General features: G+C 46.6%; 1 protein-coding gene across 15 annotated transcripts in view; it reads right to left on the bottom strand.

The window, feature by feature from the left end:
• The window catches only part of gramd1ba (GRAM domain containing 1Ba), a 188,273-nt gene that overhangs the window by 42,416 nt on the left and 126,944 nt on the right, over positions 1–18,913 (bottom strand). For 14 of the 15 annotated variants that reach the window (XM_069182761.1, XM_069182753.1, XM_069182754.1 and 11 more), the window contains one exon: positions 173–383. In XM_069182761.1, the coding sequence (XP_069038862.1) occupies positions 173–383 (211 nt within the window). Of the gene's footprint in view, positions 1–172; positions 384–9,287; positions 10,173–18,913 lie in introns of those variants that run through there. The other variant, XM_069182767.1, reaches the window with a different exon arrangement.

Raw genomic sequence — 18,913 nt, 5'->3', positions numbered from 1 at the left:
ACTCGATTGGCTCTGCTGCCCCCTGTGCAAGATCCCGGCAGCCGCCCTGAGGGAAGAGGGTGAATTCAGAGCCTGCTGCTGGGTGCTTGTTCACGTCAGGGCGCCAGGCAGGCCGTGCTCGGGGCCCGGAGAGGGCAGGGGTACGAGCGGCCGGCGGCCGGCGGGGTCTCACCTTGGAGTTCTTGCCGCTGCTGCGGGCCGACTGCACGGAGTAGGTGCGCTGGACGCCCTGCTCGGGGGTGGAAGGGGACTTGTCCGAGGAGTGGTCCGAGCCCTTCTCCACCATGTTCTCGCCCTCCACGTTCTGGGGGGTCGGCGACCGCGAGCGTTTGCGCAGGATGGGCGAGCAGGCAGGCGTGCTCCTGTTCGAGTTACTGGCAGTGCTGGAGACAGGGGGAGGGGGGGAGAGACGGGGAGAGGGGTTAACTCACCTCGCACACCCCAAACCTCACCGCGCCGGCACAAGCATTCGAGTTCTGCGGCGAAACTCACTTTCAACCGCCAAAACAAATTGAAAACAGAACACGCAGAGCACCTGCAAATTCGTTTTCTGCCCCTCTTGAACAAAGCTACGGTGTTTAAGAGCGGTTTAGCCTTGATTTACTTCTCTCGAGCTCATAATCATGTCGGAGTTGGAGCCAGTTCCCATGTTATAAATAGGTTAAACTTAGAAAAAATTACAACTCCAAAACAAATCAAAATTAAATATGTAAACACATTTCTTAGCAACAAGGAACATGGAAAACAACAGAGCACAATAAAGGAACTCTGATGCCCACCATCACAGATGAAATCCTTAAAAGGTTTAACAGTGAATTTCTTATGTACAAGAGTTTTTGCAATACAGTCTTTCAATTCAATTCAAGCTTTATTGTCCCCTGGGGGAAATTTGTTTTACGGCACAGTCAAACACAACACAATGACAAATAAATATCACCAAAACGGAAGAGAATACAGTAGTGTTACAGGAGATAAGAAACAAGAGACAAGGTAGTTACTTTGCATTGTTTAAGAATGTAATTCCAGTGGGAATGAAAGATTTGAAGCTATATTCAGTCAGCTAATAGGCACAGCGTCAAACTGCAGGCCTTTTGGTGGTGGAAGGAAAACAGAAGATCCAGAGAAAACACATGTGTACAGAGTGAGAACATGAAAACGCCATGCAGATGGTACATCAAACCCAAGAGACAAAAGCTGGGAGGCAGCAGTGCTGCTGTTGCTGCCACACCTCCCACAGCCAGCCAGAACACTTTGACAGCTTCTGTTTCACACGCAGTCATCCCTCCCTATATGAGCAACTGCTGTACGAGGTTTGTACGCGATGTAGTGATTTCTTTGTGTTCATTTAACGAGCAGATTTTCACTCTAACGAGCTGGGCTCCCTAAAGAACTGCAGAGATCCTTCTTTTCTCATCTTCTCGTTAATTTATTTGTATTTTTTATATTACATTTGAACTTTTTATTTATTTGCTAATGCCTATGGTACTGTACCATAAATGTTTAGGACAGTTTTATTGTTTAACAACCTATTGTTTATGCATCGGCTAATGACTTTAAGCAAGTTGCTTGAATAATTAACCAGGAATGTTTTCACCTTAGAAGTATATTTTAGGAAAGATTTAAGCTTGAATAATGAAGAATTACTGTATATTGCTGGTTTAGATTGAATTAATGATCTTTGCAAAGGCATGCTACAGAAGCATGTTTTAGACATCAATGTGAGAGAAAAAAGTATCACAAAAAAGCAAGACTCTGCAACTTCTTCAAGTTATCAAGTTACATCAAGCTTTCATCTGACTGAGCCAATATTATATTATAATCATACATTAAAACAAAGCCTAAATCCAAAAATCTGGTAACGAGTAAGACAGATTTTTCATCCAAGGCTTTGCACAAACTGTAAAAGAAAGAACCCTTTAAAAACATCCCCAATCTGTATGAGACTGAAAAGTCGCCTGTCACTACTGCACTTGGTGAGAGTGGGCCTGTCAGCTCTACACTGGGGGAAGAGGTTTCCATGGTAACAGATGGCTTTCAGGCCTGTATGCACAGGACGACATTAATGGCCGTTGTTTATAACATACATTTAATAAAGTACTTAAAAGCACTCTTTAAATTTCTGAAAACGGGTTGTTCCCTTCATTCCTTGTTCTCTGAAAAATTGTTAATGGAAAATCCATACTTCTTTGACAGCACAGAAAAAAACTATTTCATTTTTTTAAGAGGTCCCTGTTTGCCCAGTTTAATGCGCGATGTGGTAGCAGTGTTTTCAGCAGCTTCAGGACCAGCAGTGCGTCAAGACAAAGCCCACTGACTCATTCTGGGCCTGGTTCCAGTGACCCTGTACTCTGTGAACTCCTTGGGAGCTGCCATAGTGACAGAGGACAAGATGGTCAGAGTGGAGATTGCTGTACAACAGGTTGGTTTGGGAAACAGTCAGTGGTCCCGGAGTGAACAGGTTGTAATCAAGGATCTTGGGGCTATTGTTCTGCTCAAGGATAGACTTCCACTTTTATACAGTACATCTTTACTCAAACATGTTTGACAACGGTTTTTCCCAACTTTCCCAAACTGACAGTGTTCTCCGATTTTTAAGCACTCTGATTCAGAGTGTTGTTTTCAGTAGTTTCTAGTGCCATAGCTGAGATGTAACCACAGGAGTATTAAAATAAGATGCTTGGAGGCCAACCTCCCGCTTTCTCTGAAGACGAGCTGTCCTCTTCCAGTCCTCTACGAGAGAGCGAGACACGGGCCCAGCGCTGGGCTCCTCTCTCTCCTCTGGACCCGACCTTTCCTCACGCACAGCACGTCAGGTCCTTTTCATTATTCCTGCACACAGCTCGCATGCATCGGGCTAACGAGCTGGATTCCGAGCTGCTCTGCAACTTTCTGAGGTCTCCAGCACACGGACCAATGTCAACCTCCAAAGGGAGAGGCCTCCCAAGACTGGGAGCTCTTTAAGGGTAAATGAGTGGATGAGTACTGCACTGCCAAGGAAGAGAACAAAAAAAAACTAGCTGGGAAAGCTGAGAAAACAAACCCGTCAAGCGATTACATACTCATGTACTGTATTGTACGGAAAGGTAATAAACTGAGTTTGGAAACCTCTTCCTAAATGAGAAAACAAAATAAAAGGCCCCTTTTGCTTTTCCAAAAAGCCATCTGCGCTCTTTCTCTCCTTTCCTCGTGCACGTGCCCTGTCATCCCCTTTTATGTGATTAAATGTGAAGTGTGTTTGGATTTGATGTGCTGCCGCTGATCTGTGAAGAAAACAAACAGACGAGCAGAAGGAGTCAGCAAGCGAGCAGCTGGCGCACCGCACCTCACCCGGCCCCCGCGGCGCCCCGCCACCCAGCCTGTCTGCGCCCCATTCCTGCCGGCCCTACACCCCCCCCCCCCCCCCCCCCGAGAGGGCCCCCCCACACCACCCCGGAACACCACTCCCTTCAGGTGCTTCAATCAGACAGCATTACTGCAAAGCACACAGCCGGACAGAAGACCAATCTGGAAAAACAAACAAGAAGGAAAACAAAGGGAAAAGAGCAAGAGAGAGAGGCACACCGAGGTACAGGAGAAGATAAACTCCATTTGCTTGCTTCTGAACTGATACGTAATATCACGCGCTCTTGCAATCAGTAGTACAATGTACAAGGAAGTACTTCCTTTAATGGAGTGATTTTAGAGGCTCAGCCTGTAAGGCCTTGTTACTTTAGATGGCATTATACAACACATTACGTCACCAATCCCATTGCTCACCTGGGAGCAACAATGCCACTATAGAATTACACCTGCCCCCCTCCTCCACACACAGGCGACTTTGAAGCCTGCTGAACGGTTGTCCAAAGAACCACCCCGTCCGGCCCTGACGCGCGCAGGCGTACAGTGTCGACAAGGACAGCAGGCACTCTTCCGGAGGAGGGTGAGCTCGCCCAGAGCGTTCGTGTTTCCGAGAAACAGGAGGCAGCACGCGTCACAGAGCCCCCCCGACGCCGCTGCAATGAAACGCGTGCCAGGTGGCGTGTGTTTTCAGGCCCGCTGCAGCGGGCAAGATATCCCGATGGGCATCCTAATCGTGCCCACGGCTGCTCAGCATGAGCATGAAGAGCAAAGCGGGAATTTGGAGTAATGCATTCAATACCCGGACAAGACAACGATGACAATAGTTCGCCGAGTTATTTGCAGTACCAGTACCAGTACCGAGTACCAGTGCAGCTGCCACCTATCCTCACCGCAGAACAGTAGAACTGCCACTTGCAAAGCCGAATGCCCTCCGTTTAAGATTTATCCAGTTCCAGAGCAAGGAAAGGTTGCGGATGACCCCTCCTAGCCAGGTTACCACCTGCTTCATAAACGTCCTTCAGAAAGACGGTCCCTGTTAAAACCAGAAACCCTTGGTGTTTGAACATCTCCTTTCCTTTCTTAACCAGAATCCCTGGTTACAATGGACGCTGTCTGAATGATGTCTATCAGTCCGTAAATGAATTGTACGTGAAAATGAACGAGTGTTCAAATCCAGACAGTATCTAAATCAAACCATCAACACAAAGCACAGACCACATTTAATCATCCTCAATAAAACAGCAAACAACCTTCTATGTCTGCCTACAGTAGAAGTGGTGTGAGGGCAGTGCTATCATTGGCTATTTCAAAGCCCCTCCCCCTGGCCACGGCAGAGCTAGGAAGCTCAGCCTCAGGGCAGACTGAGAGGCCAGACTGCTGCTCTCAGCGGAGGCTGAAATAATGGCCACTCTGCCTTCAAGGGCAACGTTTTCAAGTCCTGTTAATGGTCCGAGTGCGTTGATTCTCCAGTTGCACTCAATGGGAGAGGCTGCCACCAGAGACACCTTGACCCAGGCTCTGTAGAGGCACACAGCACTACTCAGCTGGCAGTACAACAGGGTTAGGCGCCGTTCCTCAAGTGTGTCGGAGGAAACTGCAGGTCATGTAGTCACATCCGCATTCAGAGTGAAGGTTCTCAGTGACCGCCCGGGATTTTAATTCAATTCAATTCATTTTTATATAGTGCCTTTCACAAGAAGGTTGCCCCCAAGGCGCTTAACAATGCAAGTAACCATACATGTTGTGAATACAGAACAGAAGACCAGAAGACAACGGAGGGGAGGAACCAAAAACTCCTTAGTAAGGAGAGACAAAACTCTAGGGGTCCAAGGTCAACTGGTTGCCCAACCACTTTGGGCATGCTAACATTATAGAATTTAAAAAAGGAAATAAATGAATGAGGGTATTAATCCATCCATCATGTCTTCAGTATGTCAGTACTCCATGCAGATCTCTTTAGACCAGCAAAATCCTCCTAAACGATAGCTATATCCACGATATCCCTCTTGGATCCATTTTAATCACAAAAGCATTAATTACAATGCTTTCTCATATTTTGTAGATTAAATTTATCATGTAAATGTGTGTATTTTTTCTGGCTGGGATGGAGCCGTTATTACAACCTGCTGAAAGAATTCTGTTTTCTGCAAAAGCAATGTACAGACATAAAACACATTTTAAATTTGTCACTTCCACTGACAGCCACTCTATGACCACTGAATACACATTTCAGCACAGCAGACAAAGCAAGATTTATGGCATGTTCCATGATCACAAGCATGGAAACAGTTCCCTAAGTGAGAAACCTACTCTGACCTGAAGTGAAAACAAGAAAATACACGATACTACAGAGAAATCCAGATATAAATCCAAATAGAGGAAAACACTGCTTCCACAGCAGACAAATTGACAAAGTCAAGGCACTGTTAAAGAATAGCCACGAAAAGAAAAGAGTTCAATTTAACCGACATGTTGTAAAAAACTGCTTTTCCATAATAAGATGGCGTCTCCACCATTAAAGTGGAGGATTAAAGGGTCAAAGACGAACAAGCCATTAACTTCACCTGAGCTTGCAGCTTCCTATGGGCCAGAGTTCCCAGTCAGACAGGGAGAACAACACTCAAAAAGCGTGCTTTGTGAAGAATTAAAATTGCAAATATTTGCAGAAGAAAAGCAATTCCAAGCCCATGATAGCAGCTTTCTCACTGCTTCTAATGATAAAGACATTCTACAGCAGGGAGCAGTAAAGACTACTGTGTCTGGACCAAAGCTGTCAGAGCATTTCCCATTTCCTAGCTCATGATGATATCGTCATTAAACCCAAAGCACAGCTTTCGTAATGAACAGTTCATTTATATTTTGTACAATTTCCATCACTGGTATATTGCTATTTCATGAATCACTACTAAACCAAATACTTGCTACAGGGAAATTCACTGAGAATCAACGAACAATTCCTGATTTTTACCAGGACAGTGGGGGCACTGCATTTTGTGTGGAAGTCCAGGACCTAGGACCCCAAGGGTGGAAATCCTCGAACATGCACTCTATCAAATACTATACACAATATCTGCATGAAATGTTTTGATGTAATTCTGTAAAAGTCTGATTTTGAGATTATTTTTTTTAACAACACAGAGCGTAATCAGTCATTCTTTTAAGCTTATGTCTTTGGAGTTCTTGACTTATCATTTTTCCCTCGCAAAGAAGACCACCCACTTTTAAATTGTGCCTTGTCAGATGTGTCCCACCAGAGCGCCTCTCATGGGTTCCAACAGGGAGAAGGCACAGATCTGGGCAACGGGAGGTGGACATGGGCCAGCGTCCCTGCTGGACAGTGTCCGTCTCCCCCTTCGTCACAGGGTGGCACAAGCTGCGCGCACGACACGGAACAGAGTAGAGTAGAGTAGAGTACAGCATGAGGGAAGCAAGTTCTGCAGAAGTGTTTCAGCACCCTGATGCAAGGAACGGGTCTCTGGCCGTACGGATGAGGACCCCCGGCCTGGAGACCAGAGCTGTCCTGCCTGGAAAGGATCTGTGCCCTGAACCTCGGTCACTTCTCTACCGCTGTCACCAGGAATGATGCAAGGTCACGGGAGGAGGACTGGCCTTTCTTAAAATCTGCAAGACGGACCCAACCTCCGGTCGTGCGTTGTACACTACGGACTCGAAGTGCCACTGAAAGACATATGAGGTGCAAAAACTTTGGAAGCACAGGACTGTCTACTTTGGTGCTCCTCTTGGGTGATTTCGGTATACGCTCTGAAATGGTTTTTTTTTTTGCTGGCGCTAGGACATTTTCCCTGAAACACAAGCGGGAGGAAAAAGCCGAACCAGCGGCACGGATGAGACCAGACTGTCCTCCAACAGCCGCGCATGAGTCTTCTGGAGTCAACGGTAACAGAACCACAGGGTAAGGATACCTGCTGATAAACCTGCTTCTCCATGACTACATTACCTGCTCGCAGGGGATGATTCTTCACTGCTATAGATGCAACCCTTTCCTTAATACCAAAAGAGCAGTAACTCGCCCTCGGTGAATGTTCACCAATCTGATTTTTGACTAACTGACTGAATGTCCCAGACTACACCGCAATGCCCGACGACTATATGTACTAAATGAATGCCGGCAGCATCAAAGGAAATAAAAAAAGGAAAAAGCTGCAGGCTGTCTCATTAAACAAATTACTGAAACGTCCAGCAGGAAGGTGTGATTTAGTACAAACTGTCCTATTGAAAATGCAATGGCTTTTAAACATGACTTTATAAGAAAGGTCACAAAAGTAAAGAGGCCATTTGGACTGTCCAGACCTAACTAATTGATCCAAGGATCTCGTCTGGTTGTTTAGCCAGGGCTACAGTTTCGACCATGCGGCTGGGTACTTGGATACACACAAGCCTTTGAAAGGCTTTCAAGAAAAATGGATAAGCACGTGGTCCTTCACAGTCACAACTGACTCATTGAGGACTTCAGAGGAGACACATTACACCAGCACTAGGGATGACTGTAAGTGAAGGTGCAGTAGCACTTTTCCTGGCAGTATAATAAAACTGTCTGACTAGGCAGTCTCACTAGGTTCTGTGCTACCTTTCATTAAAAGGCCACCAATGTCCTTGTCTAACCAGATCCTCCAGCAGGCTATATCTGTTCCACATGGCGCATGGCTTCCAGACAACAGCCCAGTGACATCAGGATTCTGGGAAACGAACTCTCTCCTTCACAAAGCACCGTTCTTATTTTTCACCGTCAGATGTTCTCTACATTGTTTTACAAGAAAAAAAATGTTTCGAATAATCCCTCAACCCCCAGACATCACAAACAGGTGTCTCCTCTTGCTCTGCTGGGGGTTCGCAAAACAATTCTGCAGTGCGGAGATCAACTTGGCTTCTAAATTTGATTTAGAAAAGGGCCCATCCTCTGTTAATAAAAAAGAGAATGGCTTGCGATTTTAATATCCTCAGTTATAGCAATACAAACACCAAGGGCACTATGGAACGATCTTTGCACAACCATAACAGCCTTTCTTAAAAAAATATAGTAATTAAAACCGGTAAAAAAAAAAGGAAAGAAAGGTGTGATATGACATTATTAGTGTGATCTGTCGCAAAGAAAGATATTTCTTGACTAGTCAGGTACAGTGGTCGATTAGAACAGTCAGGGAAAACAGCTTCCTACTGTAGGAACCGTAAGAAACATGGATCACAACTGTTATGCTTTGCAAAAAAAGAAAGGCTGGGCTTGGTGATTCATTCATTCCTTTGCAGAAGAATAAACGCACCTCACATAACGACACTGGGGGAAAGAAACGAGGTGAAACCCGAAGACAAACGCTGCCTCTGCACTTGCTCACTGACCCGACACACACACGCTCTGCGTCTCGGTCAGCGGGCAAGAGGCTTTTCCCTGCTGTAATCTCTCCCAGGTGGAGGCTGTGCTGTGGGAGGGCACATATACAGTAGGTGATTTTCACCACACTGCACGCCGCACGGTCTCTCCCCCACCAGCCAGCCCCTGTGTCCTCTCTGTGACGCATTCTAAATTCAACCATTAACCCCAAGCCCCTGCAAAACGCTTTGACTCGGCTCCTAAGGAAGCAAATTAGCAATACTGATTTCCTTTCAGCACCTAAAAGGGGGTGGGCTGGGGGAATTACGCTGGGAAGATTAAGCTCGGGATTGTCGGTGTGATCCCCTAATAAAGAAGGAGCATTTTATATTGCCCTGACAACACCTGCTACAAACAGAAGCAAGAGCCTGGCTTCAAGGCAACAGGCACGCATCTCGGTACAACGCACATGTTCCGATGCTGAAACAATAAAACGACGATCATAAGGCACAACGCACGAGGGAAGGACCCACAGAATCGGCACGGAGGAGAGCCTACACGCACACACCGAAGAGGGGAAAGAGATTCAACAGTACGCCTCAGGAAGCAGACTTACACTAACCTGGTAGCCATGAAGGACTGTACCAAAACGAACAGCCCTTCTGAGCTTCATTCATTCAGCGAGGACTCTGTGAGGACGAGGCGGGAGGACGCCGCACTGACCATGCCCGGCAGGCGGCCGCGAGGACGGAGCCCTCTCCAGCGCAATCCGCTACAGGTGTCCGTGCGCCGCGCTGTCACAGAGCAGGGCAGGGGACCCTTCCCCTGCGGATCCTCTCATGACTTCCTATTCCAGCCACTCTCCCCCCGAACGCTCCGCTCGCCTGATTCCCTGCCGCGCGCTCGCGTCCTCTCCAGCTAAACTGAACCTCTCTCCCTCCCCCCCTCCCTCTCATCACACACGCGCACTCACGCTCACGCCAAGCGAGAGAGAGAGAGAGAAAGAGAGAGAGAGCTGTTGCTTCGCATAATAGCTTCTGCTTGGTGCAGTGAGCCTGCCGGCTTTTCAATTATTCATGGTTTTCATGAATGGAGGGGCTGACATCACTGCCTTTCGGGTCAGCTTTCCTCTTCAGCCCCCAGCACACACCCCCTGCGCTGACCGCTCAGCCAGGGCTGCGCCATGTGGGTTCCCTGAATGCCCCCTGGCACACGTGATCTTTGCCCGGGTGGTCAGCACTGCCCTTTTAGATGTGTACAATATGCCACATAAGGAGATAAAAACACTTTCTCTTGGGCTCCAGTTTGCTCAGCTGGTCAGTTTGCTCAGCGTTAGTTCCTCTTTAGGCCTCCAGGCAGCCGATTGAGCTTGTGCAGCGATTAGGACGGAAAACCAAATCATTCTAAAATGCTTTCTCAGTACGCTGGAGAGGTTTTGGCTTTTGTTAAACAATGCCTTTAAAAAAATGCTGCACAGGTTGAATTGACATCCAGCCTTCTTAAACTCCCAAAAACTAGGAATCAGGCTGCGGAACCAGGATGATATTCCTGCACCGTGTGTCCCCTTGGTTTAAAAGTACGAAGCCCCACTCCAACCTGTAGTTAAAAATAACTCAAAAAACAAATCTTTGAAATACATGAGGTTTCTCTCCAGAGTCAATTAAGAAACAGCACACGGTACTGGTTCAACAGCTCTGCAAAGCCCTCTAAATCAACCCATAACTGTTTGAGAAGAAATTGATCCGAAACAGGCCCTTTATGCAAGTGCCTCTTTTAATTAATTTGTAGCACTTGAATTTAAAAGTCTTAAAGAAACGATCTGGGATTACAATTACGTGGAGCACTTGAGAAACTTTAGACATTTTACAAAGAAAGAAACGGATAAAAAAAACCATCATGTTGTACTTAGTAGCCCCCAAAGCACATTATTTAGCTAATTCTAGCGTATTCGGGAAATAGCCACTCAGATGTACAGGTCAGTCTGACTACACCAGAAAAATTTAATTGAGTGCACCTTATTGAATCAGCTGTCCTTCACTGCTCATGAAGCCATGATGGGTAATTTTTTTATTACTCTTGATGTCATTTTCCCATCTGCTGCTACTAGTCATTTACATAGAGCCAATCAGTTTGCTGTCTGAACACATACAGTGTCCAGCCTTACCGGTTTTCTGGAGGATAAATGTCCTCATCATACTTACAATGCTACTATATGTTGATATAATGTTTTCTTAAAGTAAAATTGTGTAAAATGTAGTCACAGCTAATCCCAGGTAACAAAGCAGAAATAAAAAAAAGTATCTAAGCAAAAAAGCACTGTCTTAACTAGAATCCTCATCATCTGTCTGAAGATCAGAAATTAACATTCCTGGGAGCACCAGAAGGGGACAGAGAAAAGAGACGTTCCTCCAACACGTCTTCGCCGGGATAGAAACTTTAGGAATGTCTTTGCTAATGCAATACCAGTGGTGCCCTTGCTATAATACTTAAAACATCAAAATTCATAGCTGAAAAAAAAACATCTGCAACAGAACAAGAAGTTCTTTCTGTCGTATCGCTATGGAAACCTGTGCTATTGTCCAAGTGCCTGGCTGCCAGTGTGACTGTATGCCCAGCCCTTCTGAGCTTCATTCATTCAGTGAGGGCTCTGTGAGGGCACCACGCTGACCGGGCCAGACGGACCCACAGACGCAGCCCCCCCCAGGTCTCTCTCGGAGCAGGGCAGGGGATCCACAGCTCCATCCCGAGGAGACCGGGAGAATGAACCGCCCAGCTGGGCCCCAGACGGGCTACACGGCGCCCTCAGGGCCGAAGCTGCGTCAGTCAGACCCTGGGGCAACACCGGAACGCGCTAACCGCCCTGCTGGCCCTGACCCTGGGCGCGGAGACACCCTCTTATCGGGCTGCCCTGAGCCCCGAGCCCCTGCCGGCATGGCGCCCCTGAGGGAATTTAACGTCATCGTGGCCACCAAGGTGACCGGGTGGACCGAGTCTCTGGCTACACTCCCTAGGGAGTCCTGAGCAACATCCGGAGCCATTCCTCGCGAGCGGCAGCTGACAGCAGGGAGATACTGCTCCGCTGTGCAGCCGAGGGGAGGCTGGGGTGACTATAAGCAAGTCGTCACGGGGAATGATGGAGCCCTTTCTGACTATCCTCTGCCACGGTCTCACAACATGTTGCCTGTCTGTGCCTTTATCCTCCACTGCTGTAGAAGTCCTAAAACATAAAAAAAAGGAAATAGAATACAGTTCATTTCCTTGCTTTAGGCATCTGTGTTGGTTAGTTCAAGAGTAATCCCTTTAGTCATCTTTATGAGACATGATGAATGCCCAGGAAACTGTGGAAAAAAAGGATCCTCATAAAAAAATAGTATCCTCACAGGTTAACATACAGTTAACTAGTAAACTGCTCCATCGCTTACTTGTTTTTTTTTTAAGTTAAAAGAAAAAAAAGGATTTCAAAACCAATAACACAAATTATCTTTGACCTCTAAACTTGCGGCCTGTTAAAGATGCAGAGGCAAAGGATCGGTTTTATTTCACATGGGCTCCTGGGGCCTTTTGTCCCCAGTCATGGCAGCTGTGCACCTGAGTGTCTTCAGCCTGCGATACCCGAGAGGAACACTGACCTCGGACTCCCACACGCCTGCAGGCACCCTGCCCGTCCGCTGTTTACACCGTCACCCTGACAACGGGAGGAGAGGGTGACAGGCCTGCCCCAGACATGACTGTCAACCAGCACTGGTCTCCAGTTTCTATGGAAACCTTCCACACAGGCTACAAGCCACGGGAAAGAAAACATCTTCATGTCAACATGCAACCGATATGGAACCATTTGCCAAAGCACACCAGCGTGAGCTCCCCACTCTGGAGTAAAAACAACAGCTTGTGGAAATGACTGCCAGCTACACATCGGACTTCTTCGCAGAGAGAACACAGAGCAAGGCAAAGCACAGAAGAGTCTCTTTCCCCTGTAATAGGGTCTTTGTACATGACATCAGAATTGAATGATGACAGCCCTGAATATTAGGAAAACAGAACTTAATTAGAGGCCAATCTGACAAGAGATTGTGCTGATGATTCGCTCCAGGCATGTTTTACTCAGGTAGATTAAGCAAGGACTCGTTCTGGGAGTCAGTGGGCTCCAATCGGCGATTCTCGGGGGGCAATTACACGGATGTCCTGGAGGGGAACCCCTGTTGGTATGCATTTCTGAAAGGAGGCAGAATTATTTTTGTTGAAACGGTCGCCAAGCTTGGGCTTTTTTCAGCCCTTGTAGCCTGGAACTGTGGTACTAGTCCCCCCTCACATCTGTGCGAAAACCTCTCCTGCACATTGAAACGAGGGAGGCCAGCGAAGGGATGAAATAACCTCTCGGGCCGAGCAGACGTTTGCCCTTGCGATGTCTCGGGCCCTCAAAAGCAGCGCTGCGCTCTGCCGAGGGGAGCGAACGGGGGGGAGCAGGAGCTGAAGCACGCCAAGCGCGCTGAGCACCGGGGAGGAAGCGGGCTGCCAGGCGCGCCATCCGCTCAGCAGGGCATGCTGGGAACACCGCCACATGCACAGGGCGAAACGGAAGGGCAAGGAGGGCCTGCAACGGGCACGGCCATCCGCGAGCAGCCACTCGCTAAACAGGCAACGGAGAGGAGCGGGGAATAAATAAGTGACCATTTTAAAACCAGAGGCTCGGCGTTCTTGGCAGCTCTTCGCTGTCTGGCGGGGAGTACGACTCACACAAAGATGAGTTCTGTGAAAAGTCTCTAGCATGACACAGAGGTCAGAGAAATCGGGAGGACTTTTCCTGTTTGCATCTTTCACTCTGACTTCTGACTTTTGGAATATTAGCTTGGGTAGATACATGTCAGGAACAGAGTGCATTTGGGTTTAATCACACAATGATGCTATTTTAATTTTCTGTAAGATGGACTTCAATATGATCATTTAAAACAGCCCCTAAATATCAGCTAAGCCTCAGATAGTCACATAAACGTTAGCTGTTTTATTTTCAGGTTTAAGTCATAAAAAAAATCAATCTTGGTACAGATATTCATAAGTTTTTAATCAGAATATTAAACGCTTGAGTTGATATGACCCAAAGCTGGTCTCTCAGCAGTGTGCACACGACAGTGTTACTCCGGAGGCCTGCTCGAACCCTTGTGCTTTCCTCTCTGTGGGGGAGAGCCAGTGACCGTCAGCATCCCCCGATCAGCACAGGAACCTGGGAGATAACCTGCAAGGTGTTTTCTATCTTTGCAAGATTTAAAAAAAATATTCTGTATTCAGTTTGAGGTAACGTTTATTATGATCGAGTGGTGATCCTGTTTTCCTTTTTTATAGTAAACTGAGGAATAGTATCATCAACTCAATATTAAGTCCCAGATTTCATCTGTATTCTTGATACTGTAGTTTGAATATTTGAAGGACTTATCTGAGTTGTCTGCTGTGAAATTCCCACAATATGATTTCAAAAGTTCAAAGAATAGGCTACATCCTAGAGTATATAACAATACAGTAGCACCTCGCCAGTGTCTTGTATATTTTCCTTTGGGATGTACAAACCATGTGCAGCTATAGCACTTTTTCTGGCTGTGCAAGTATAGACCTTTCCTACCTGCACTTTAATAATAATAATAATAATAATAATAATAATAATAATAATAATAATAATAATAATTAAATGCTTACACTTATATAGTGCTTTTCTGGTCACTCCAGTAGAAGCGCTTTACAGGTAATGGGGACTCCCCTCCACCACCACCAGTGTGCTGACATCTGCATTAATTTTCTCAATGAATTAATTCTCCCAGCATCCAGATGAAAATGACACAGTCCTGACCTGAGGATCCAGGTCTATTCAGTCCAGCTATTAAAATTTAAAGTATTAAAATGGTGCAAAAATTCATTACTCCTAATCTGCACAGGATTCAGGTGCTGCAAACTGAAAGGCAGGTGCATTGCCTGGCTATTTATATAGGACCACAACGATATTTTATTTAAAAAGACCAATCTGTGAGCTATAAAAACGAATAAAGGCAAATGGGCAGAATGTGTGTGTGTAGCCAAAGTCGGGCGACATGCAATCCTAGAGGGACAGAGAATACACGCCTGCTTGTTCTGCTTTTCCATCCCTGAATTCCTCACACCTACATTCTCAGTGGGGCTTTGTAAAGACACTGACTCATGTTTCTAGGCAACATATCATTTGAAAAGGAACACCACATTTCATACTACAAAACTGTATTACAATAATACAAAGCTGGAAGGTAGCTTTAGTTTTTCTGTGCAATGCATAAGTACTGAATTTGAGTGTGTTAGACTATGCACCAAAATGTAGCTTCAAAAGGCTTTTTTTTTTAAAAAAAAGGCATGGGTACCAGGGACACTGTGCTACAGGCTGTGGTGTTCTTCGTATGGGATGTTACACTGAGAACCTGAGTCATTAACGATGCCCTGGCACTGTTGGCAGAGTAGGGTGCCAACCCTGGTGTGCTAGTTAAATTCTACCGCAAGCTTGCACAGCCTGGGGAAGTCTCTTACTTCTCCACCTGATGTGCCATATACTGGGCCCATCCACGCTAGAAAACTGCTGCCCATCCCTCAGGGGGGGGAACCGCTCTCTTGGATATAAAAAGCTCTTTGAGACCCTTGCGGGCGGCACGTCAATTCGTACAGCAACAGGACCGATCTCTATCTTAGTGCTCCAGGTTGGACAGTCGTTTTTTTACCGAAGAATCAGTTAAAAAAAAAGGGAAACCGCTCCTCTTGTCTAACAGCTGTATGCACGCTCAAAAGACAATTAACTAAATTAATTACAGTTACCGTTGATTATAGACAATCAAGACATGCAACTCATTAATAAAGATGATTTCAAGGATGCCTACAGAAGACTGCTTAACAGTGAGACCATATTTGTTTCTGACTAATTCATGCACTGTATGGACACAGGGAGCGCCTGTATATACTGTATAGTAACTCCATGGCACACAGGGGATTTAAACAAGGCTCCAGTTGTTTCCTGCTCAGGATCCAGTGGTCACTTTCATCTCCTCAGGTCACCTCTGAATCAAAGACAGATCTACAAAGCCTCCTCTCCGGAATCACTGGCAAAAAACTTCAAGGGCTTTAAAAAAAAACAATTGATTGCTACGCCAGAAAATTGATATTAATTCCATAGCAGCTGCATGTCAACCATGTGAATGTGGCATCGGGCACGGCAGGTCTCCGACAGATTGAATTAAAAGCGTGTTCATGTTAAATTGCGCCGCTAACATTTCACCCTGGAGGAAATTACGTCGCCATGTTTCAACTTCATGAATAAGAGCGTACATGTCATCCCAGAAAAGCCTGATGCTAGCCCTGCTGTAACAGCTCCAGAACAGATGATCATGACACTGACAGCAGAACACATAACCACATCACATCACTTTATCGGCCCTATACAATTTCTTGCATTAGGAATTCATCTTTTCACATACCCCAGCTTTTCTCCATGAGACACAGAGATACAGACGGGGAAAGAAGCTGGGGGTCAGAGCGCAGGGTCAGCCATTGTACAGCGCCCCTGGAGCAGTTGGGGTGAAGGGCCTTGCTCAGGGGCCCCAGAGTAGGATTCCTCTGCCGGCCGCGGGATTTGAGCCGGCAACCTTCCAGCCACAGGCGCAGATCCTGAGCCACAGAGCCACCTCTCCGCCCCAAAACACACCGCTGCTCAAAAACACACACACGCCTTTCATATACTGAGCGTCTCCAAGCTGCTCAACCACAGACAATCCTCAGAACTGAGTTTTTGTATGAGGATTATGAAAAACAAAGACAATTTGAGGAAATCTAGTTTGACTCAACCCCTACAGCCCACTGTTTCACACACTTTCCTGTGTGAAGGGGAATATGAGGCGTTTGTACTTTTTTTATGTCAATGATCTTCTTCCAGTTTGCACGTCAAAATCAAGCTAGGCTTTCGCCGATAACAACAGTCCATGTGATTTCAAGCTCATCCCAACACTGGTGTGTGCCACTGGTGCACCACATTTCCTTCTGACAGGAGTATCACTCACTATAAATAAATCAGGCACATACAAAGGTGACAAACAAGAGGAGGAGGCCACTGTGCATCTGAGAGTTTGGCTGGAACAACAGCAGGCGTGTGGACCTACAGAACCAGGATGGGTAAACTCTGCCCTGTGGAATATAAAAAAGGCTGAAACCAAGAGGGGGATAATAATGCCCACATGGTCTATTTGGTTGCTAGAAGCTAATTGATCCCAGGACCTCATCCAGCTTTTATTTGAACAAAGTCACCGTATTGACTACAAAAACATGGCTGGCAAGCTTGTTTCCTACTCCCACAACCCTTTGTGTAAAGACGCGCTCCCCTCCACGCACTTGTGGCCTCTGAAGCAGTCTGGTCATAGAAGTCGCAGCGTACACGCCACCCGACAAACACAAACAGAAGAAATCAAACCTGTCTGCGACAAATACTGCCAAACATGAACAACTGGATGGGAATGAACACAGGAGCCACACGGATGCTGATTGGGAAGGGAAGGCAAGATGAGTACTGAAAAACTGCAGACCCCCTCCCCAACACCATTTTACAGACCCAGCTCCGCGTGGCCAGTCACAGGAACACCCTGTGGAAATGTCCTGCTGAAATGTCTCCCAAGAAACGTCCCCAGTCTTGACGTTTTTGGTTGTGCGCCACGGCAGAAAAGAAGCCCAGTGTTCAGCTGGGCCGAGCTGGCTGGGCTGCAGGCTGAACCCTGGGAAGTTCACCCAGCCGCGGCGACAATGGCGGTTTTATGAGCGCGGGCCTGCCCCGGCCGCTCGCCCCTGCCCTCTCATTGCAAGGCACTGGGGTCACGTGGGCAGAACTCCCCGCGGACCGGATTCCTGCAGCCGAGCAACGCGTCAGCATCTTAAGTAGGACATGGAGAGCTGGCAGTCTTTAAGCACTTCATAAATCTGGATTTACCAGCCTTTTAACCCTGTAGGTGCTGACTGAGCACAATGCACAGCCTGTGGGCTCGGACCCCTGGATTAGACCCCTACTCTAATCCTAGGTGTCACTTTCACTCGGATCTGCAGCATTTTCCATGGTCTTGAATTTCTTTATCAAATGCCACATGCTTTGGCATGCTTGGGGAAAAAGAACACTTAGTGTTGTAACAGTCCGGTACATTTTCTTTGAAAAACACCCAGCCATTATACTTCATACACTTAACAAAATTTAACCACATACTTCAGTATACTGTACTTCCCATGCATGGCAGGAGAAACACTCCTCACTGGGGGTTGAAGAGCATCACCCTACAAGACCTTAACGCATTAAGGAGAAATCCCCAGCTGTTACAAAGGATTTGAGGAGGTGGACTAGCTACCCAGGAGCAGAAGGCCAAGGGTTTGTGATCAGAGGATTTCAAACTGAAGAAGCACTAACCTCAAATGTGGACATGCCATAAATTAGCCATTTCCTAAATCTCAGTATCAAGCAGTATCACGCCACTGAACAGGGGAAGAAATCGCGCTGCCATTCTGACTTCTGCTGCAGCTTCATAGCTCTGGAATGAATCTCCTGCAGTGGGTACGGACAAAGCCTTTGGAAGAGAAAGCAGCAATGTTATTTGTGCTGTGCCTTAACAGTATGGGGTCAAGGGAACTTCAGCTTTTCACTGGTCTGAAAACAGCATAGGGAGTTAAACACTTCTCTACATACATACATAGAGATATATAGCTTCATCTATATAATGCATTACTCATGCTTTTGTACGTGCACTTAAGACAAGATTGTCTTCTTTTCTCTGTCTCTTACAGAAAATCGTACGGTGCTTAAGGAACTAGGCAGGGAATATTTCACGGACTGAACTGAAGAATCCTGGGTCTGTTGAAAGGTCAGCAGCCATCAGAGGAATGTTCCAACTCTTTTCTCTTTCCTTGCCTTTTCGTTTTTGGAAGACCAGGCATTCTTGTCTGTTATTGGGTGGACGGATGTATGGATTCATTCCAGCCCAACGGAAATAATACTGAAATACAGGCAAGGGATTTGGGCCGCAGTATTAGTCAGGGTGATGAGACAGTAAAATGTGGATTCCCTGTTCCGATACTCTCGTGAACTACTGTACATACTTTTCCATCTCTTATGGCTGCTATTAACGTAACACAGACACTTCCCATCGGTGCGCTGTGTGGAAAGGGAAAGAAAAAGCAAGAGCGTGAGGCTCCATTCGGCCTGATCCATTCTTTTCCGCGTGC

This window comes from Lepisosteus oculatus, chromosome 23, assembly GCF_040954835.1.
Source record: "Lepisosteus oculatus isolate fLepOcu1 chromosome 23, fLepOcu1.hap2, whole genome shotgun sequence".
Taxonomy (NCBI): domain Eukaryota; kingdom Metazoa; phylum Chordata; class Actinopteri; order Semionotiformes; family Lepisosteidae; genus Lepisosteus; species Lepisosteus oculatus.
This window is presented reverse-complemented; position numbering and strand designations above follow the sequence as displayed.